This window comes from Uloborus diversus, chromosome 9 (assembly GCF_026930045.1).
Source record: "Uloborus diversus isolate 005 chromosome 9, Udiv.v.3.1, whole genome shotgun sequence".
NCBI classification, from domain to species: domain Eukaryota; kingdom Metazoa; phylum Arthropoda; class Arachnida; order Araneae; family Uloboridae; genus Uloborus; species Uloborus diversus.
Window position 1 is genome coordinate 145,107,930 of NC_072739.1, and position 24,233 is coordinate 145,132,162.

At 33.2% G+C, this 24,233-nt stretch overlaps 1 protein-coding gene across 1 annotated transcript in view; it reads left to right on the forward strand.

Annotated features, from left to right (window-relative positions):
* Positions 1-24,233, forward strand: part of LOC129230548 (basement membrane-specific heparan sulfate proteoglycan core protein-like) — a 410,163-nt gene that overhangs the window by 201,915 nt on the left and 184,015 nt on the right. The window contains exons 3-6 of the mRNA XM_054864952.1: positions 7,232-7,397; positions 9,482-9,651; positions 11,527-11,679; positions 21,398-21,517. Of these exons, the coding sequence (XP_054720927.1) occupies positions 7,232-7,397; positions 9,482-9,651; positions 11,527-11,679; positions 21,398-21,517 (609 nt within the window). The remainder of the gene's footprint in view (positions 1-7,231; positions 7,398-9,481; positions 9,652-11,526; positions 11,680-21,397; positions 21,518-24,233) is intronic.

Consider the following 24,233-nt stretch of genomic DNA (forward strand, 5'->3'; position numbering starts at 1 on the left):
TTTATACTAGAAATCGCGTGGTCAAGTGGTTTTGTCAGTGATCATATATTTCATTTGCGTCTGGAAGGTAAAAAAAACATATTAGGATGAGCTGATTTTTATTTGTTTTATAAAGAATGAATTAGTGTAAAATATAATCAAAGAATCGTACCATGTATGGCATGTTTTATTTTCAATTAGTATCGCATCATATACAAAGAAATGTCGAAAAAACATTCAGTCTAGATTTCTTGGAAATATTTCTTTACACAAAAAGGTTTAATTTAACAACAGTGAATTTAACACCGATTCCAGTGATGTAATTATTGAAAACCGAAATAGAATCTTACGTAGGAATGGGGGGAGGGGGTGAAAAATCTTACGTACCCTATCACGGGGAAGGGGATCAAAAATTGGCAAAATCATCCTTACGTAATTAATAAATGGCCCCCTACATATTATAGTAATACATGCAGAAAATTACATTTATTTATTGTTAATAAATTTATTCATGATAGTTTTTTGTTGGGGGTATGCTCAAAAAGCAAATAAATCTTTACTAATAATAAAGCTGAAAGTCTCTCTGTCCGGATCTCTCTCCGTTCGGACTCTGTCTGTCAGGATCTCTGTGACGCGCATAGCGCCTAGACCGTTCTGCCGATTTTCATGAAATTTGGCACAAAGTTAGTTTGTAGCATGGGGGTGTGCACCTCGAAGCATTTTTTCGAAAATTCAATGTGGTTCTTTTTCTATTCCAATTTTAAGAATAAAATTATCATAAGATGGACGAGTAAATTACGAAATTATCATAACGTGGAACCGTAACATCAGCACAAGCCAATTGGCGAGAAAATTCACCATACATTATCTGTAAATATACAGGCGAACCAAAAGACCTTTTAAATTACTATTACGGGCAAAGTCGTGCGGGTACCACTAGTAGATAAATAAATAAATAAATATTTTTAAATATTTTTTCCGCTGATTAATCAGCAAAATTTTCTTTTTGTCCAGTATCATCTATTTTTTGGTTAAAGTTGGTGGAAATCTATTTTTCGAAACAAGTGACAAGAGAAGTATAGTTAAAATGTGCATGTTCATAGTCGGGCTGTGTTTATGCATAATTCTATATACCGATGATTTATTTCCGTTAAAAATATCCGAGAGATGACTCATCGCAATGATTATGTCATTTCTTTACCTTGTTCGAAAGAGAACAATTTGCGACATAATGCGTAAAAATAATCGTCTGCTTTTTCTGAAGTGAAGGCAGCGCGCTCAATGAATCTCGACACTTGACGTTACGCCCACTTGCTTGATTTTTAGACCAATGACGGTGATGTTTTCCTTTTGTAACGATGATCGCATTCTCACTTCAAGAACAAAACTCTTGAAAAATCCATTCTCGAATATGGTTTGAGAATTGAAACATGGAAACGGCTGTTATACCTCCCGCTGCTGTTGGTAAGTTAGGATTTTTTTTTTTCAGTTGACAATTATTTTTTATTATTAAATATTTCGCCCCGATTTAAACTTCTTTTTTTGTGATTTTTTGTTTTCGTCTTCTTTTTTCCCCCCTTCTACTACTTTCATTAATTCAACAGTAAAATTAAGTAATTGAAGGGTTTGCTGCAACAAAGAGTTGACTCCATTTTTTTTTATTGTTTGGAAATCTCCTGAAGTTAACTCCATGTTGCCTCAAGCGAATGAAGCAGCTAACTCATTCTAGCGAAGGGCTGTCCAACTGGCGGCCCGCGGGCCGTATGCAACCAGCCAACACGTATTGTGCGGCCCGCATTGAAGTTGACATTCCTGAGTTTGTAGAGAGGGCGGATCGGCCTCAGTTTTCCCATCAAAATGTAAGATAATTGTTTTATAATCCTTCTGTTTCATTGTTTTATAATTAATAATTAATTACTATTAGTTGTTATTGTATAAGAGGTTATTGTTCAACATTTCAAACTGCGGCCCGCCAGGTGATCAGTGACCTGAATTCTGGCCCGTGGGCTCTTTGCAGTTGGACAGCCCTGTTCTAGCGAATAACTTGAGAAATCAACTGGAGATAACTCCTTGTTGAACCAAACGAACTTGGGAACTATCAACCGGAGATTTGTTGAACCAAACGACTAAAAAATGGAATTAACTCTTTGTTGTATTAAATGCCACTTAAATCAAATACTTTTCTTCGCTCTTTTTTAAGGAATACGAAACCCGATTAAGCGGCTATTCGTTTGGGAGGAAAACCAGTTTAATATGGCTCCCCCAGTATTTTTTTTTTTTTTAATTTTTTAACGAAGGGTTTTTATGAGTCGAGTGAAACACTGAAGTTTTATTGACTTTAAAATGAAAATAACTAGAAATTTTGTAAATACAAAAGTGGACGATTTTTCCTGAAATTTTTTCAAGTTTTATGTTACTTTTAATCTAGAGAAATGAAAAGAGAAAGAAAGAACAGCTGAATGTAAGATAAAATTTGCTTGAAGTTTGTACATCCTACTAACAACGGGGATGTTTCCTTCAGTCAAAAGTACTACGTTTAGACACTGAAATTGGTAGAATAAGCAAAAAAAAAAAAAAAAAAACATGGACCCAGAAAATTCTTCTTTTTTCCCAACGTTTAATTTTTTATTACTTTTTAAAATGTCTGATTTTTAAACTAAAATGTGTCATCGTGTGTCGACGTCACAAATGATGAAAGCCATCTTGAATCAGAGCGCGTGGTAGTCTTTTCTGGCAAGATATCGTCTTTTAATGATTTTTTCACCGCAAGCAATTTTTTACCAGAACAAGAATTGTAAGTTGAATAAAATATTCATTTAGAGAAGTTTGGTAATGCCTTGAAATTTTATTCTGGTAACTCTAAGGCTTCTATATGTACGAGCTGACGCATCAGCTTAAGATTAGCCATTTTGGATCGGAGCGCGTGTTTGAGCGGTTGTCTTTTCTGGCCAGTTATCGCGTTTCGTGATTGTTCACTGTGAGCAATCATTAGTGGCACGTAAATTTTTTATTAAATAAAATATTATTTTCTGCAAATTTTGGTGAAATCCGAAACTTTGCTGTGGCACTGCAACAATGAAAAATCCGATCCAAATAGCGGCTCTAGGTAACCCTAGAGATTAGCTCACTTCTGTCGTCAGCAGCGAAAATGAAAATAACGGCTGAATATAGGTTTAAGATTAATTTCTCAAGAGATAAAATAGGTCAAAATCCAGAAAAAAAGTAACTAACCCCATGTTTTCGACCATGCTCTTTCAGAAAAAAAAAAAAAAAAAAAAAAAAAATCAAAAAATGGGAGACAACCAAATGGAGTCGTTTTCGAAATCTTGAAGGTATTTTTTTCTGAAAGAGCATGTTTTAAAATATAGGGTTTGACCATTTTTTAAGTAATAACCTGGAAATACGGTAGACAATAACATAAACATTCAGCGCGCCAGTGGAATGTGTGCCAAAGTGCATTACTTGTGACGTCATAAAAACCACACCTCGTTTGAAAAATCGGACATTTTGAAAAATTAACTGAAATTGAAAATTAAATGTTGGGAAAATGAAAGTATTTTCTGGGTCCATGTTATTATTTATTTATTTATTATTATTTTTTTTTTTTTGCTCTTTCTATCTATTAACTTTAGTGACTAAAGGTAACACTTTTGACTAAGGGAAACAACCCCATTGCAACTCTAATTGTAGGAATTAAAATCGAAGGCTAACCTAAATTCATATATTGTAAATAATAGGTAATTAAAAGACAATAGTCATTAAGAAAATTAAATAATAAAAACAGAGTTTAGTATTAAACGTTTCTCTTTGCATTTCAAATAAATGTGACAAAACAGCACTCTGTCGCATAAAATTTAAAAAAAAAAAAAAAAAAAAAGTGCCCAGGTGTCGGAAATTATAGATTTTTTTTTTTTTCAATGTGAAAGAGTTTTGAGCTCACCCATCAGGTATAATAAAGAAGATATTGAAATGAATAATAATAATGTAAACATCAAGTACGTTTTGTGGTCACTTTCAAAAATATGATCAGGTTTTATTTCATTTCCTTTTTTAATCGATTAATTTTTAATTCGATGTGTGTGTGAATTGAGAGTGAGGGCGAGGCGTAAAGGTACTTTCTAATTAATACCATGTGTATCAGCTTACCATTTCCTCAGCAATTTATTCCTTCTTCTGCATTGAATTTAAATAAAAGAATGTATTCAAAAAGATTAACTTATTTTGTACTACTCTATTACCTCAAAAGTGCCATACATAAATTCGACCACTGCTACAATCAAAAAATTAATACTACACATATAAAATCTGTAAAATTCAAAAGATATTTAGCCTGCTACTCGCTCACAGCAGTGATCGTAGCGCTCCAGATTTCTAAAGATATTTCGCAGAGAATTGGAAAAAACAGTAAACATATTCTTTTCCAAAAAAGGGATTTTTTTTTTTTAAAGCAATTTATTCGTCTTGCATTTTGACTTTTTCCTCCGTTATAGTGTGGCTCTTATAAACTTGATACTTGACCTTGAAAGAGCTCATTTATGTTTGGTGTGAAAGAGAAGAAATCTTTAGAATACCACAAAGCCAATAATCGTGTTCGCAACAACTACTGGCTTTCCCTACCCCTATTTTAACAAAAGAAAAGCACAGGGAAAATGTTGCCATATTGAACTGAACTCGAACAAAACAAATGACTTTTCACTTTTCTCCTCTGTGCTCTTCACTTCACATAAAATCGTTTAAGCCTCAGCGGATCGGAAATCAACTTATCTGAGCTAGACTTTACTTATCGTTTCTGTAACATTTTGTTCTTTAAACTCTTGAGCGGCTTATTTTTACTAGACGATAATGCAATTGAGACCTTTTTGAGTAGTTATGAGGACTTGTATCTTTGCTGATCCAAAACTTCTTCTAACTCTTTACCTTTTTTCCCATTCTATGAGATTACGTTTTTAAAAAAAGACTTTTAAGTACTGAAATTCTGCTGTGTTGATAACTTCTACAATATCTACCTAAAAAGTCTTAAATATCGCGATTGCAAAAGATGTCAAGTGGAATACGTGGGTAGAGAGTAAATAATACTGGTTCAAATTTGTTTTTCCACAAACACACTTTATTTATTATTTACAGAGGAGATAACTACGTATCTTTTTATGCAAATGCATATTGTTTAAATCAATTGCAGATAACGCTATTGATTATTTCTAAGATTTTGCATAGTTTATTTTCTTTAAAAAATATATATATTTTAATGTTAATGAGAAACCTTTACCGGAGAGCATTAGAACATCTTTTTTATCAAAATACTTTTCTGTGTGTAAGAAATGTGTTCTGCAGTACAAACGTAGCAACTTTTAGTAAGGGGCTGTCCGTAAATGATGTCGCACATTTTCCCACTTTTTTGACCCCTCCACCTCCTTGTCACAAAGTGTCACACTTCACCGTACTCCTCTCCCTTTTGTCACAAGTCACGCTGTCTTTCATGAATATATTCTAATAAAAATGCGTGATGTGACACTTGTTGTTACGACCCGTCTCCTTTTGTCAGAAATTGTCAGTTTCCCGACCCCTTCCCTCCCCCCGTCCTTTCAAAGCCTGAGTGTGACATCATTTGTGGACAGTCCCTAAAACAAAAACTAGCATAATGGAATAATGTGGAAAGTCGATGGTCCTATTTCTCTACAGAGGATATTCCTAAATAACACACTTCGTTTCATAAACGTTGTAGAATGGTTATTAACGTAGTGACAACCATTTTTAAACTTTTAGACGTTACGCGTGGGCTACTTGAGTTGGGACTTTCGATATGGATTTCAAAAATTATGGATAGTCATAATATTAGACGAGTAAACCAAACCTACTGTGGACTGATGTCGACACAGCGAGAGGTGAAGTGTGAAAAAGAGGACAAATATTAAGTAACACGAGGTCAAATTTTACATAACACTTTTAGAAGCAATATTCTTAAGCTGTATTCCATCATATGCTACATTATATTCACACGGCTTAATACAGCAGAAACGAAATGGTGTTTAAGCCGCTCTTAACAACGACTAATTACTGCCTCAACAATATTGTGCTAAGAATATTGGGCAATATTGGTGCAATAGTTATACTCAATATTAGCCAAACTTAAAATGATAATGTCAAAGATTAAGTAATGTTGGCTTTGTGTTGTCTATTTTGAAATGATCGGAACGGAAAATCATGCGCTTAAAATAATTTTTAGGTGGTGAAAACTTAGTTCAATTTTTAATGTGCGTTTTATATTTTTGATGTGGTTAGTTTTCAGTAATGATTCGACTATCAAAGAAAAACTATAAATACACTTTGCAAATGCATGTTTACTAAAAATATGTAGCACAATTACATATTAAAAATAATAATTTTGTTAGACTTCGCCGTCAACAACTGTTCGATGTTACTCCAATTTGTTTTCAGAGGATATTTTCAATTAGAGTAACCGGTTAGCCGCGGCCGCCCGGTATAATCGTAACTTTATTCGAACATACCCAAAGGCAGTCAAAACAATTTCTTTATGTTGACTGACATGGCAACATGCTGTTTGTTTATATTGTCGAAAAGTCGTCGGCGCAAATTTTCAAATTCGTTGTGATAGTCTAAAACAATAATAGGGTGTTGCACAATATCACATTCTTTTTTAAACTTATAATCTGTAAACAAACAACAGACTACAAACTTACTTTTCGTTAAAATGTGCGTATATATGAGAATGTGCAGTTGCAATATACTGATTGCTACATTAATGTATAATTTGATTTCCATATTGAAGATTTATCAGCCTTAATTCTTTGTTGAAAATTTCCATGAAGAAAGTTCTGGGGATATTTCGATAATTGGGAATCTGGCGACCTTTCTTCAGTGACTTAAATTTTTGGCTCCAGCGCCTGCGCGAGAGGTGTTTTTCTTTGCAAATCTAAGCAAAGAAACAGGAAACATCTATTTACGTAGGGTTACTATAAATCAGCAGGGTTACCAAAAAAAAAAAATTATTTACGCCACAATTGAGACGACCGCGTCAGATTCCCAATTATCGAAACTTCCCCAAAGTTCTTTAAACTGGTTCCATTTTGGTTTTCAATTTGTAGAACTGTTAGCATGATAAATTGTATTAATGTGTTTCTTCTCTATAACTTTTGTTTTTACTGTTAATAGCATCAAAATTTGACTTTTTAAAACTTTTATATTTACTAACTGTGTCTTAAATTTCATTAATTTTTTACCCCTTCTTTTTCAGTTTACTTCAGAATCAGCCTTACAATCACAAATTTACCGTACCAACCCGAGTTAGCTCAAAAAACCTCTGCAGAATTTAAACGGGTCTCAGAAGAAATTATTTTAAATCTAGAAGCACTTTACAGGAGGATACGAGGACAACAAGCTGTAACAGTAATTTCATTCAGGTATGTGAACATACATTTCATTTGTTGCATAAAAGAAAATTAACAGGCTTAAATTGTTGCATTCTTATCAAAGTTATAAAATTTGCTTTCTAGCAGCCCTGGATATCATCATCTAAATTTCTAAATGCATGATAAATTTCTGTGGATAAATGTCTGTACGCGTTTATATATGTGATAAAATATATTTCATACTTTTTGGTTATAGGTATATGTCATGGTGCATTTTTAATCTTTGCAAACTTTATGACATATTATTTATTATGGCTTTGTTTGTACAAGGTTACGTAGGAACTACTTATGTGTTGAAATCAACATTATTTTGTGTTATCAATAGATTTTCAAATGAAACAAATAAGTAAAATAACCAACCAAGAAAAAAAAAGCTAATAAATTGTGTAAAAAATCTAATAGAAAGAAAGAACTTGACAAATCAACTTCAAATACTACACAAATGCATAAAAATATTCAGATAAATAAATATATTGAGCCAGTAAACATTTTTCAGCCAGAGTCACATGCTGTGTGTGAATAAATTCGCTACCGTGCAGATACATTTGCCGTAGATATGTGCATCCCCCGATTTTTTGGTAGTTAATATCAATATTAAACATTGATTAGCTCAAAAATATGTTGAGAAATTAATGAAGAAAGTTCTCATTTTGTTTTCATGGATACATGATTAAAAGCTAGTAACATTTTCTTACAAAAATTCCCCTAAAAATTGTATAATGATTTTCATATCTGTAGATAATTTTGAGTTGTCTGCACAGATACTTCATATTTTTATCTTATTATGGCCATAAACATTGAGTGTTTCATCAAATTGGAAAAAGTGGAGCAAACATGGCAACAATGTTTTTACATATTTTTTAACATATTGCAACATTTGCAACATATTTTTTAAATTGTGGCCAAGGTAAAAAGAAAAGTCACCTTGGGCATCCACATGCAAAATTTAAAGGGAGGGGGGGGGGGGCGCTCAGATATTTTCTCCATGGTTTAGCAAGATATTTTCCAATTGGAAACCGATTTCAGTACAGATTAGAGTTATTAAAATTTGACATTTTTAATAACTTATTCATACATGACGGAGAAGAAATGTTTTTACATTTTTGCAAAGAAAAAATTACTAAAAGCAGGGAGGTCTAATTTCTAGAGGGGCTTTGAGCCCGCCTCTCCCCCCCCCCCTCTTATGGGCGGCCATACAAGTCACCAAGTCAAGTTACATACCTATACGTAGACATTCCAAATGTCCCAGTTTTCAGACAAAATCCCGGCATCCCAGCTGGTTTACTTCTCGTCTCGGAAAATGATAAATTTGATTATAAGTGACCATAAAGTCTAAAAACAGTCAACTGTGAAAGGGATACTTAACATAACTAATTTTGCATTGTGTCCTTGACGCGAACAATTGACATCGGATTGGCTTCTTTTTCATATTTATGTTTTGTTGGGAACTCTCTGTCCGTATCTCTCTTTGTCTGTCAGGATATCTGTGACGCGCATAGCGCCTAGACCGTTCGGCCGATTTTCATGAAATTTGGCACCAAGTTAGTTTGTAGCAGGGGGGGGGGGGGTTGCACCTCAAAGCGATTTTTCGAAAATTCGAATTTGTTCTTTTTCTATTTCAATTTTAAGAACATTTTCCAGAGCAAAATTATCCTAAGATGGACAAGTACATTACGAAATTATCATTACGTGGAATGGGAGAGCAAATGAACATAGCCAATTGGCGAGAAATTCGTTATCCATTATTTGTAAATATACAGGAGAACCCAATGACCTTTTAATTTTCAACTACGGGCAAAGTCGTGTGGGTACCACTAGTATTGAAATAAATATTCTTGTGTAATTTATTATTGCCCTGGTTTTGGTTCTTACTTAGTAGCCATTTATTTATTAGTTTTTAAAACTACCCTCTAACCCACTCTAAAAACCATCCAAGAGGATTATACTCTTGAATTCCTGCTAAGCAGGGGGGGGGGGGGCATTCTGTTGTCCCGGTTGAACATTTCAGAAATATGGCAAGCGCTACCTGTATGGGACAAGTACTTTATTTTAATCTCTTTTTTATTTCATCACAGGCCTTTACAACATTCCACAAGAGAACCTGTTCTAGTCACTTTTGATGTGGGATCTCTTGGAAACAATGACAGGAACACCATAGAAAGTGTAGTCAAACAAGCAATTCTTTCAGGCTCTCTTGGAAACTATCAATTATCATCTGAAGGTTTTGTAGTGAGAGATTTTGGTTGTGAGTATTGGCATTCACAATTTTTTTTTGTCTTTTTGCATTTGTATTTTATAAATAATTTCTACTTTTTAGGCTTAAATTTTCAAAATAAGAACCGTTTATATTTGCTATTGAGTAAAATGAGACAACTTCAATAAAAAAAGTGAAAAAAAAAGACAAGGTTGACCGCATGGGGTGGGGGGGGGGGGGCAGATTATGTTGCAAGTTGCGCCAATAAAACTTTTTTAGGGGTGGGATTTCTTAATTTTTTAATTTACATTTATTTATCTTTAATTTAAATTTTTATTTTAGAGTATTTGTATTTTATTTATTTAATTGTTTAGTTTGTGTCATTGGCATAGCACAGAACTTTTCAATAACATAATAATTATAATAATAAAAAAAAATTTTTAAAAAAGGGCGGTTGGATTTTTTGGGAGGGGGGAGAGGACCCCTGAAAAGAGATGAGAAGACTTTAAAACTTTTATGGCTTTCATTTGTACTTTCATGAACAACATTGTCTCATTTTACCCGTATAGTAAACAGTTATGACTTTTTTCTATAAATAATTGTCATTTTGAGGTTTGTTGTAAAAATTATTTTCGTAGAGATATTCGTATATATTTTCCCAATTTATTCTTGATTTGTTTATTTTCTTATTTAGATCTTTCACATTGTTGTAAAATTGTTGGCAGATATGCAAAAGTATTATATACATTAATACTGCATATTGCGTCAGGATAATACCATTTTCAATGTAACATAATGTCTAGTTTCTTCTAGTGATCTGAAATTTCTGAAAATATTGGTTGCTGTTTCCAAAAATTTTGAGCTGACAACACATTCTAAAACTGACAAATTATCAAACGAAAAACAACTTTTAAAATAGTTTATTTCAATGTTTTTGTATGCATATTTGGAGAGCTTTTTACTTCCTTTTACAAAAAAGGAAGTATTGTATTCGCAAAAAAAATTTCCCTCAAAAATCGGCCTTAATTTCCATTTTGCTCACCTCCGAATGAATGTTGTTTTTTTTTCGACTCGACCACTCGTGGATATATGCCTAGGAACGTACAGACACCCGAAATATCCATTTTGATGATCCCCGAGTTAATTACAACATGTTTTATCGTGACGTCTGTAAGTACGTGTGTATGTGTGTATGTATCTCGCATAACTCAAAAACAGTATGTCCTAGAAAGTTTAAATTTGGTAGGTGGACTCCTAGTGGGGTCTAGTTGTGCACCTTCTCTTTTGGTTGCATTCGGATGTTCCTAAGGGGGTCTTTTGCCCCTTCTTGGAGGGAAATCATTGTTAATTTCGATGTAAACTCAAGTGGTGTTATAATTTGGCGGACACTGGGCAATACATCGCCAGTCTTCTGGTCGCCAAGTTTTGTCCCCAACTTGGTGACAAATTTGGCAATTTTTTTTTTAAAATCTGGTTTCAATTTGGCCACTGTTGGTGATATTTAGAGAGTAAACTATTGAATCACATTAAAATTGCCAATAATGGGAAAATGACATTAAATTGGAGTAAAAGGAAATCATGTGATGCACACATCAGCTCGTTTTTTTGGGGGTGGGGGTGGGAGGGGGTTTGAACTTCCTCATTCTAGTTTCCGAAAATTAAACATTGTCTTCAAAAAATTTTACTTGAGTCCACTATCACCTCTGTTCTAGCCATTAAGCACCAGTCACAGTGAAAACCTTCAAGGAGAAAGGGGAGGGATTGGCTTTGTAGCTCCGATATAACATGCAATCCTAATGTATGCTATACTTTTGCTAATTCATACTTTTCAATAATGTTGACTCAATTATTTATTGAGCAGTTTGCTTTTGATACACTTAAGAAAAAAATATATTTTATAACTCAAATTCTTCTTTTTTTTTCCAGCTGATATAACATCCAGAGGTGACATTCCACGACAAGAAGAGCCTAGTTGTGCGCCCAATCAACTTAGCTGTACATCTGGAGAATGCATAAATGCTGCAAAAAGATGTGATGGTGTGAAAGATTGTCAGGATGGTTCAGATGAGCTTGGATGTCGTGAGTATAGCTCTTATCTTGTAGTTTATTGGAAATCAGACTTGTGTTGCTTTTTGAAAAATCTTTAAAAACTTGAGATAAATTTATAAAGAGATGGTTACTACAGGGGTCGAAGTGGTCCTATATATCCTATATTTCCTATATTTTCAAAAAAAGTATGAAAGTCATCCTATATTTCCTATATTTTTGGGAAATGTCCTATATTTCCTATATTTCAGTTTTTTTTATCCAATTTACTTCTTTAAAACAACAGTAAATAAACTATCTGACTTCGGATTTTTCGTCGAAAGTGCGTGTGCAAACGAATTTAAAATTAAAAAACGCAACTCACAAAATCCTGCAACAGGCATCTTCTCTCATTGGCTACAGCAATATGACGTCATTGTAGTGGGTGGAGTTTCGAGAACGAATTCTGAAATTGGTTTTAGAATTTTGCGTTTGGCAACAGCAGTTTGTTTTGTTTTCCCGCGTGTTTTTATTTCGGTTTTTGTTTTCGCGGGTATATTTTTGTGTTCAGTGCATTTTCTGATTGGAATGTTCTAATAGTCTTTTTGCAATCTTTTCTTTTTGTGGAATTTTATTGAACAAAATATCTGTATATTTGTGCTACAAAGCATTGGTTATTTCCTGTTAGTTCTTAACGCAAAGACGGTTTTTGTTTATTTATATAAGCTATGTTTGTGACACTTCTATCCCTGCAAAAATTGTGAGTTGCTGTGTTAATTATCACTAAATTTCACTTTGTTCTTTTTTTTTTTGTCTGCAAATTACACTTTTTTCAAAAGTTATTCTTTCAACTACAGGAAAGTCATTTCAGGTGTAAGTTATAATTTTGTTTGAGGGTTTTTTTTTAAACAAAATCATTGATAAGAATAAATAAATAATATGTATGTATTATTTCTTTTTTCATAGCGAAACTATTCATATAATGTGTCCTATATTTGTCCTATATTTCTTGTGGAAAATGTCCTATATGTGACAAGTCGATCACTTCTACCCCTGTTACTATAATAAAACATCTTGATTTTAATTACACTGGCATCAAAAAGTTAAGGTACAACATGTTTTTCGAAGCTTCTGTGCTGTTTACAGATGAGTCCAGATTTACATTGAAGAGTGATTCAGGGGGTCCATTGTGATCTGGACGGAACAGAGCATTAGCAGGCATCGCAGCGTTCCTATATTCCTATATTTTCCTATATTTCTGAAAAAGTTCCTATAATTCCTATAATTCCTATATTTTCCTATATTTTCAGTTTCCGATTCCTTTTTTTTTAACTTTTCCCCTCGACTTTGGCTACCGCCTTTTCCGGGATCCACGTGCAGCCGCCATTTTATCTTTCCTACTGTGCAGGGCTCCCAAATGGTTCGCTTTTCCCGCCAAAGTTCGTGTTTTATGGTAAAGTCCGCTTTAGACTTTTAACATTATGGTCTGATTAGTTCGCTTTTATATTGTTTTTACTTAAATATCAGATTTTAAAAGTTTTTCATTTCGTTAAAAGTTACTGTTCTCCCAAGCACGCTCAAAATATACTTTGAATATGAAAATTGCGAAACTATGCCTCATGTGATCTGCTTCTCTTTGTGATTGAGAATTTCAGACATTTTTAGGGAAACTTTCAATACAGTAGATCTGTTTGGTGTGTGATGGATTCATATCGGTGGAGAAGGGATATAAATGCTATTAAAGAAGCATTACAATACAGAAAAACACAAAAATAATTTTAAACTATAGAAAGATGAAGCACAGCTTCATCTATCCTTCAGTGAGACTACCAGCATCCCTGGTTCAATTCAAAATGTATCATTGCGCCCATTTAGTTCTATGGAGGCTGCCTTAAGTGCTGCGGTAAGTGCCTCCCCCCCCTCCCATCCAAATGTTTGTGTAAATAATATTATTCAATGGATAAAAAGATGAGTTGTGCAGAAGGTGATAAAGGAATTGTATCATTAAAAATCAGTATTATGGTTAATTAACAAATTATTTTCAGGGATTTAGCAGCAGGCAGCTAATTTGCCTTTTGTTGCTTCCTTGTGTTTAAATGAATGGTCCTCTCAAGATCCTCTTTTTAATCCTAACTGGTCCTCTTTAGTCCTCTTTTTGATTGAAATTGGTCCTCTTTTACCCTTTTCTAAAACTAAAGTGTGTTGGGAGCCCTGCATTAGTTTCTAGAAAAGTGAAATTTTATCTGCACAATTGCATTCGATCCTCATTGATTTGGAGGCTTTGGTATGAACTTAAAGAAACGGTTTTGATTACTAAAATGCAGTTTCCTAATGACTTCTCATTTATTTATTTTGAAGTAATTTAAAAACCTATTTTAACTTAAATTTTCCAAAATGCATGTTTTTGTAAACAAGTGCAAGGTTCTATTTATTAATTTTTTTTAATGAAAGTAGTAAAAACTAACCCTCCCCCCTCACTTTTTGTACTTTAAAACTTTGGGACAGTGGTGGCCACCAAGTTTTTTAGGTCTGGATTATTTTGCTTTAATGACCAAATATTTCTAAATCAAATATATATTTTACTGGGTGTCCTTCAAAGTCATGGGAAATCGTGGATTTCAACTATGATCGAATTTGGTACTGAAAAGTCAGGATTTTCAGGGGGAAAAAATGGTCAAAAAGTATCATATCAGAGATTTTTCTGAAAAACAGTATACATTTAAATTTTTAATTTGCATACATTTAAATTTTTACCTGAACACTTTTTTCTAGAAAAGAAAAGGAAATTCACAATAATTTCTTTTTCACAAAAATAAAGAAAATTCACAAAAAATATTTTGCTTTTTTGCATAACGGGGACTTAAAAAATGAAACCTGGATTGACCCCTGATATTACTGTGACATGTGACTTTGATTTCAGCATAGCACATGTTTCAACAACTTATAAAACTTTAAGTTTGACTTTTACTAAATTGTCAAGTGATAACATAAATTAGAACAGAACTTCACGAATTTCATTCTACTGCACAGCTTGCCCATCGCAGTATCGGATCAGGCAAAATCTTTCATTAAAAATTAGATTAGTGACACAACTATTTTAAGAAAGATTTGTGTTCATCTACAAAAAGTTTCGTCTATTTTTTTTTATTTTTAAAGAAGTATGCCTTAATATGTTTAGTACAAATTACAGTTTTACGCTCTTTTACTGTTTGTAAAATTGATTTTGTGTGTATTTTTAGACTTATTTATGCGTATGTATTGCACTTATGTCAGGTAGTGTAATTACATGTTTTTAATCGAATAGTAGTATTGCATTTTGAAAAAAAATGTCATACTGGCGAGCTTTGTTATCGAAATTCCTGTATATCCTTTTTTTTTCAAAATATTCCTATATTATTTTGAAAAATTCCTATATTGTTTGCAGAAAATTCCTATATTTTCCATCGAATTCCTATATTTTTTTCAGAAAATTCCTATATTTTCCTATATTTTTGTTGGCAAATGTCACTTCTATCCCTGCATTAGATACCATCAATTCAACACTGTTGAAAGACACAGTTATAGAGGTGGTGGAATCATGGTTTGAGCAGGGATCTCGCTCGGTGGTCACACTTGACTTGCATGTGTTCCATGGAAGAACTGTGACTGGTCTGAGATATTGGGATGAGATCGTTGATCCATATGTCCGTGCATATGCTGGTGCTATTGGTCATGACTTCATTCTGATGGATGGTAATGCACAACCTCACTGAGCTCGGATTGTTGAAGAGTCTTTTGAGGATCACGGTTTGGAGCAAGTGGAATGGCCAGCTCGATCTATAGATCAGTATCTGATAGAACATCTTCGGGACTGTCTTGGCAGACAGGTTGCTGCTTTAAATCCTCCTCCAAGGTTGTTACATGAGCTGAAACAAGGCTTACTCTGTGTCTGGTCTTCGCTTCCTATTCTGGTGTCCGACAACTTAATAAACAGCATGGAAAATCGATGCTGCCAATGCATTCAAGTTGGGGGGGGGGGGACACATTCCTTATAAGAACCCATTTTTGTATTGTTTCTATATTTTACTACATAACACTGTGATGTGCTGTTTTCTCCAAGAATGGACTTTTCCGCAAAGATAGCTTTTTTTTGTAATAAATCGTTTTTGCAATACACTTATACAAATTTCTATGACGCATTCAATGAAAAGCTTTTTAATGCACATATTCTCCAAATTTTCGTTTTTACATTCCTTCATTTGAAAATTAGACGCAAACAACCATTTGTACCTTAACTTTTTGAGGCCAGTGTGTTATTTCTGAAGCCAATGTCAAAAAATAAAAAAAGCTTAAGTAAAATAAACGATAATGTTATTTCTAGGTATTCATTCACAACCTTCAATTGAACAAGCTATGTTGATTTTAATGTGTGTACTTGAGTTGAGTGCCTAAGATTCAATTTCTTTTTAAAAACCTTACACTATTCAAGCGTCTGGCCAGGAATTTGGGTCTGTTTATGGACCCATCACAAGATTCTAATTAACTAAAATGGACCAATCACAAAATTCCGACTTACCCAATGAGACCTTTGACAATCTCATACATAACTAAAGCAATATAGAAATCGGAAATCTAATACATATTGATACATAACATTACTTTTAGCTTGTATTTTAAAATTTTCATTTTTCTTAAAAATATTTTTTAAGATTCACAAAAATAGGATCCTGTGTAAAATCCTGGACAGACCCCTTCTGTTTCTTTTATGCTTCCGTATTGAAGTGAAGGCGCAATTTTTTACTCGTTGATTGCACTACAAAATGTAATTACTCAGTATAATGTTTCACCCTAGACTAAAAACATACTTGTTGGAAATCCAACAAACTCTTTTAATTTTGAAAGGTAGCCATCCTGTTTTAGCATTAAAGCGTAGTTAAATCATCAACTTTCTGTAATATTTAGAGAGAAAGTTTTCTTGCAGCAGATGGATTCAACTTATTTTCATGAAGTTTTCACTTTTAATTAATTCTTTTTCCATAATATTTTTTTGTTTAGTACTTTTATTTCTTTTAATTCTTTTCTACATTTTTGATATATTCTCCTGTTTACCATTTTTCAAATTTCCATCCTTCAAACTTAAGCTATGGGTTTCAAACAAATCAGCCAGAATTACTCTTAAACATACAAAGGGCGTGGGGTAGGCATAAAATTTCTACAGTTTTGATGTTATTATGCTCTTGTGTGCTAGTTCTGGATTTTTATGCATTTCGAAATCCCCAATTGCATCCGCTTCTATAACACTCACTCATTTTTATCTACTATGTGATTCTATGGGTTAGACATTAATAACTTCGTGATGAGAGTTATTTCCAACCGAGCTTATATTTTATCTTTTGATTATTTTTACGCTTATTCTTTTGCTAGGCCCATTCAAAAATTTCTGTGCAGTCGCATCCAAGTTAGTTTGACACTCTCAAAATTTGGTCTTAATTTTTACCAGGCTTACTGAAGGTTTAGTTGATGAGGTTTTAAGAAAGTTAATTTGTCTAATAAGTATTTCAGACATTTAGAATGACAATAGATTGCAGAAACTGAGGAATTTTTTTGTTCCATGGGGGAAAATTAGCAGTAATTTCAAAAATTTGAGTGAATCAAACACAAGGATTATTTTCCATCTTTCTTTGGACTTTTTGAATATTCAGTATACAAATAAGTTGCATGCAGCTAGCATTTAATTGACTGATTTTTGTGTATATTATTAAAATATTATAAGTAAGATATTGAAATTAGGTTGGCATGGCATTATAAAGCAGAGGCACTTTAACATTCAATTTGTTTTTAATGCATCTCAATTAAATGGTTTTACCTATATATTAAAAGAAAAAAAATAGCTTTCTGAAAATGACTGAAACTTATATTTTAGACGTTTAAAAGAGAACAAATTGTTGCTGAATGATTACCAAAATTTTTGGCTTCTGAAAGGAAGGAAACATTGGATTGAGTAAATCCAACATTTTGACTTAAAAGAATCAAATTATATCAAGCCCTGTTTTTAATAACTGCAATTTGTGAACTATTTATGTATTTTTAACTAGATGTCATTATAGTTTGCTGTATGTTTAATTTCTCTTTACTTTTCTCTTATAATACATTTCCCCTCGATTGTTGAAATTGTTTTTGTGTGCTGATGTTTGACTATTTGATCTCGAGTCCATGCTCTTTTTTTTTTTTTTTTTAATTTTGAAAATGTCTTTGTGTCTTCATTTTGAAAATTTTTTCATTGCCGTTTTGTTTTCCTGTCACATTACTATTTTGACGTTATTTATGTGCCCACAATGTTGTTCTGTTAATGAATGTTTGTATTCCAGTAGTTTACATAGTCTCCTTCCAGTGTAAATTGTTTATTAATCAAAATTTTTACGAATGGTATATATTTCTTGTGCATACACATTTATTATAATTTCTTCAAAATGTTTCACTGTTGTGATTGTCATAATGTCCGCCCAAACATCCCAAAAGCTATCTAGTTCGTGTGCACCTTTTTTTCCAAAGTGTTTCGTTCTTGCAGTTCTTGTTCGTTTTGCCCACACCTCCAAATATTACCTGGCTCTTTCTGTTTGTTGTGGCGTTTAAGGTCTTGTTAGCGTCCATTTTCCTCTTTCAAGAAAAAAAAAAATCATTTAGCCCATTTTGCTTGATTGATATTACAGCTTTAAGTTCAGGAAACCAATTTGGCCTGAGCTTCTCTCCTGGTTGTCGTAGCGATGATCAAATGATATGCAAAGATGGATCTTGTATTGATCGTATTCGTATGTGTGATGGTGTAAAAGATTGCTCATTGGGAGAAGATGAGATGTCATGTGGTATGTTTAAAAATCCATTTATTAGATTAGTATATCAATAAATCATGATTTACACAAGATGCAATTTTAAATATCAGTAGAATCTATGTAGAATGACCTCCCATCAACCAATGTGTGAAGGGTTGTTTGCTATTCCATAGATGCAATGTTGCTATACATCAGTCAACACTAGAAAGACTGATATTTTCTGTATACCTAGAAAGACTGAGGGGCCAGTGGGGTCCCTACCCATTTTTTGTTTGAATTCTTTTAAAAAATTCCAGAAGAAATTTTCCTTTTAAAGAAAGTCCACATGGCCGATGCACCATTTTATATGAGTAAATAAAAACTTAGTGCGTTTTAATTTTCAGCTTTTCTGTCTTTATTGCCAAAAGGTAGAACTAGTTTATCTTTCCAAGAGCAATGAATGCGGTTTCGCTGGTGAGCAATCGATACTGTTAATAGCATGTGGATTTCCAACCGGTTGCATAAAGAGAAAGTTGCATGTTAAACTAGAGTGAATAGCATTTGTTTTATGCTACAACAATTAAGTGAAAAGAAAAAAATATATATTTTTATTGTCAAATTGCTTAGGGGCCACTGTGGCCCCTCCCGTCGTTCTAGGTATAAGGATTAATATTTACAATATTATGAGACAAGTCATTAATTTATTAAACAATCATTCAAATAGTGAAATTTAGTGAAAAGTCCCATTAAGCTCCATTAGATATTATTCCAGTTATTGAGCAGCAAACTACGCAAGGGGTCACACAGGCCCCTCCGTTTTTCTAGTGTTAAATCGTTCAAATTGAACCTTTCATTCCAATATTTTTTTTTCTTTCCAATGGGGCTGTATAAGAGACCTCGAGGCGTCTGAGCCATAACCAGACTTAGTGCCCTCCCTAACAATGCATCAGTCTTTTGTGTGTCACAATTAAGGGACTGATGCATGACATAGTAGTGTTTTTGACGCCCAGATTCCACCAGATGGAGGCACCTAGGCTCTCATTTAATGCGAAATTGCACTAGGAATTTAATTTAGCCGAGAGATATTCTAAGCCAAACGAATACCCAAAAAATCTTTTACATGCAGCATAATCATACAACATGGATGCTGAAGATTTTCTACATCTCGAAAATCCACCAACTGGCCACCCAGGTCAGAACCTAGGTTCACAGCATAGAAGGTCAGCGCCTGACCATCACGTAACCAACCAGCTTTCATTTCAATATAGCCTTCAAAATTAAGTTTCGATTTTTTGTAATTCTCAAGACTATCTATTGAAAAACTAATATTTAACAATTTTATGTTTCTAAAGGAAAAATATTCCATTGAAAGGGGTAATTTAAAGTCGAAAAGATTGTATTGATGAAATGATGAGAACAGCTCAGGAATGATAAATGTTGAGAATTCATATTGTTTTGAATAGGTTGAAAGACAGGAAAGCATCTACAATAAAAGAGAAGAAACTACTTTAAGCAAAGCATGATCTCTAATTTAAAAAATAACGAATTTCTTTTTAAATGTACTTTTTCATTAAATGTATTATTTTAAAGATATGGGTTATTGATAGATAGCATTCAAATGTAAAAATTTCAAAATAAAAATGAAATTATTTATTATTTTATTAGTTTCTTCATTCTCTTTTAAAATGAAGCATACCTTGTAAAAGTCACTCCTGTATTTTATAATATGACTAAATAATATTAAAGATCTTGAACATTTAAATTATAGTGATGGGTTTTGTTTGGACAGCAGAGATCTTTATAGCAAGCACACAGGTTGAATGAATTTGTTTGTAAATACCTTATGTTAACACTTGTTTTAAGTAAGTCAATTTACTGTAACCAAAATGTCTGAGAAATTGACCCTGATTTTGTTGAATATGATTTAAAGTAAGTGCATTTTAGTTTCTCTTTTGAAAGATACATTTAGCTTTAACATAAAATATTAATGGCTAATTTTTTAGGGTTTGCCATCAACATAGTATTTTTTGTTTCTGAAAAACTTAGCTATGTTTTGCTTTAATTGTTGCTCTATCAATATATGTAATATGTTAGTCATTTGTTGCACAAAACACCATAAGGCAGCATTTCTTGAATTGTGTTCTGAAGAACCCTAGGGCTCCACGACAATCATTCAAGGGTTACACGAAGTTTGCATTTTTTTCAAAACATTCAGATTAGTCACTTAAAAGATAAGATTTGAGTAAAGTGTGTAATGAGTATTCTCGGAATGAAGAGCTGTGAAAATATCAATAGTGGATTGAAAAGTCGTATGTTCTCAATTTATGCCTTCAATCATGCCAGCTCTAGAATACAACCTTCTTTTATCGAAATGGCATGTGATCCTTCTTTGCACCAGAAATTTAAAATACTGCCATTTAGTGAAATTTTGGTGTAATTTGAAAGGTGAATGTTCTCAAATGTCACTTTTTGGCACTTTTACTATTTGCAACTAAATTTATGTTGTCAACTTTCATCCATAAAGACTGATATCAAGGATGTATCTGCCATAGTAAAAATTAGGACCACTTATATCATTAAAATTAAAACTTTAAAATTTTGTTTGAAACAAGTTGTAGATGTTTAGAGAGATTTGTCTTCGTTTTTGAAATTAATTTTTTTAAGTCGCAAATTAATTTTTAAAGCAAGAAAAGCACTTTTATTGAAAATAAACCATTCCTAGGATGTTGCATGCAAACTATTCTATTGAGGAAAAAACAGCGGTTCCGGGAAAGAAGTAGACACTCAAAAGGGTTCCACTTATCAAACAAATTAAGAAACTCTGCCCTAGGAGCTAGAGTCGAAGATATTTGTAGCCTATGTAGGGTGTGTTGTGCAACAATTGTTTTGTATGTTATCGTGAAATTCTCTACTATTTCTTATCTATTTACTCCTTTTTCCAAAAATGCAACTTTCCTAATTGCATAAAATTCCTACTGCCTCAGGTATTACTGAATGTCCTCCTGGAGAGTTTACTTGTGATGGTTCTAGATGTGTATCAGAAAGGCGGAGATGTGATGGCAGAGCCGATTGTGCAGATGGAACAGATGAAAATGAGTGTGAAGGTATTTTTTGTTTATTCCAAATTATCAGACAGTTTTCTCATATGATGATATTTTTTCTACTATATAGCAACTACTGAATATGGCAACCAACAGTTTAATGTAACATAGGAATCACAAGAATTTCATGATGATGGACCATTTCACAGTATTTTGTCCAAAAGTTGAGTTCGCAACATGACACTTTTTTTTTGGGCTATAACTATTAAATTTGCTGTTTGATTAGCACAAAATTTTATTCTGAGTTAATCCTCCCAACACACAAACTTGAAACAAAACAATGTGCTAATCAAAGTAAATTAAATAGTTATGGTAAAAAAAGTGTCATGTTGTACACTCTACATCTGGATAAAATATTATGAAATGGCCCTGCTACATGAACTAAAAGTTGAAAAATCTCTTTCTTAAAACCTATTTTCTTCTTTATGCGTTTCATGTGAATTATATCGAAGTTACATATCATTTTCTGCGCTAAATTATTTAATGCAATTTTGTTGGCAAAAAAATATTTTAGTTTTACCTGAAATGAAACATTTAGATCATTTATACCCCCCTAGCAGAAAGAGCATGATGTAGTGATGTAAGACGCAGATTCTTGAGAAAGTCTGTAGACTAATTCTTAGTTGGGGAAGAAAAAGCCTTAAATTTTTGAAGAAAAAAAAAAGTCTTTAAATTTCAGCAAACAAAGCATTGTACTGTGTTTTATGATAAATAATTCGCATGTACCATGTACATGTAGTTTTTTTAAGCATCTTATTTTAAGTTATTTCTCAGAACCAATTTAGATTTTGATCACTATATGTCAGATTATCCCACATACTATATTTGGATTTTTAATGTGCATCACAGATTGCTGAAAAAAATTCTGCTCTCGGGCACCTTGCATAATGCCCTTTTTAAAAAAAATTGCATAGAAATAAGTAAATTATATACAGTCAAACCTCCGAATAGCGGACACCGTTAAGACCGAAGTTTTTGTCCATTAACGGGCAGTGTCCGCTATTGGGTTGTCTGAATCTACGATGGCATTTTAATTTTGTATTTTAAACCTACACATACAGTGTATAGTTCTAAATTAAATTAATGAGTATTACTTACATAAGTGAACTTAACTAATAAGTAAATAATCCGCTGAATCTTTCGGGAAAATAAAATAGGAAGGCATTTGCGTAAATTGTTTCCTCTAGCTGAACAAAACCATTCAAGCACAATGGAATCAATGTCGTTGATTTTCAGCATCTTTTTGTTTTAGATTGTAGCAAAATGTAGCGCAATCGGCTACTTTTCACTTAATCTGGCAATACTGCGCCGATTCCTCATCAGCGTCTGGTGGGAAGGGACGCGGGAGCTGACACTCGTCTTCCAAAATCTAGTAGGAAGGAGGAGGGGGGGGGGGATGCTGTTAAGTTGCACGAGAGTATTTTTTCTCTCCCATGCAAACTGATAAAGCAAGATACTGTGTAAAAGGAGTAAGATTTTTTTCTTTTGCTTTTTGCTGGAATTTCGTGCATAAAATGAAAACAAAACTTTCATAAGCTTTGACTAAAAAATTCGACTTTCCCTGGCTCCTGTTTTCAGAGAAAAAGGGGTGTTAACCCTTTTATCGGTACTGGTTAGCCCCAGAACATCGTAAAAGAGTAGAAAAAATGCTTGCCACAAAAGCAGTGCTGAGCAAGAGCTTACCAGATGCAGAAAAATGAAACGAAATTAGGCTGATTTACTGTCCACTAATGGGAGTGTCCGCTAACAGGGAGTTAAATACATTATATGCCTATGTTGAGGGTCTGGGGATTCAGAAACTGTCTGCTAACGGGGAGTATTTGCTATCTGGGAGTGTCCGTTAAGGGAGGTTTGACTGTAGTAATAATTCCCTTACTCCCTGAATTTTCTCATCCAAAGTCCCTGAACCTGAAGTGAAAAGTACCTAAAAACCACATCTAGTTTTTAAAGTACTTGAATTTTTAGAACATTTGGAAGCATTAACTGTGTAGTACTTGGACCATAATTAAAACTGAAAGAAACAAATTAAAACTTTCCAAAAAAAAAAAAAATGTTGCAAAGTATGCTTGGTAGTGTAAATGGAAGTAAAATGGGTAGAAGGAGGTACAACTTTGATGTATACAGAATATATTAGCATCCTGACATCTCATAAATATGCCTTAAAATAAATGGTATGACTCCATTCGTTCCAGTGCAATTAGAATATGTTATTTAAAAACACTGAACTTTTAATCCATTAGAACTAAAAAGGCGAAACAGATCACAACTTAGGCCGCTTCCTAGGAGTTGGATTTTTCATCAATGAGTGAGAAAAGCTAGATTGAAAGTTAATCAGAAGGCAATGTAAAAATAAAATCTTTAGCTTAGAAGTGACTCTGCACTTATGATTGTGAACTAAAGCTTTGGCTAAAATCTTGTCAGTCCAGGTTTCTGGTGAATTCACTCTTAAAATGGAAAACAGCAGTTGCATAACTCCTAAAGAATGCTGTGGGATATTGTTTCATTTTTAACAAATACCTCCTACAATTATTAAATTTTTTGCAACCAGTTTTTACTTCCTTTTACAAAAAAGGAAGCATTGTATTCACAAAAAAATTTTCACTCAAAAATCGGCCTTAATTTCCATTTTGCTCACCCCCGAATAAATGTTGAGTTTATTTTTCAACCCGACCACACGTGGATATATGCCTAACAACGTACAGACGCCTGAAATATTCAT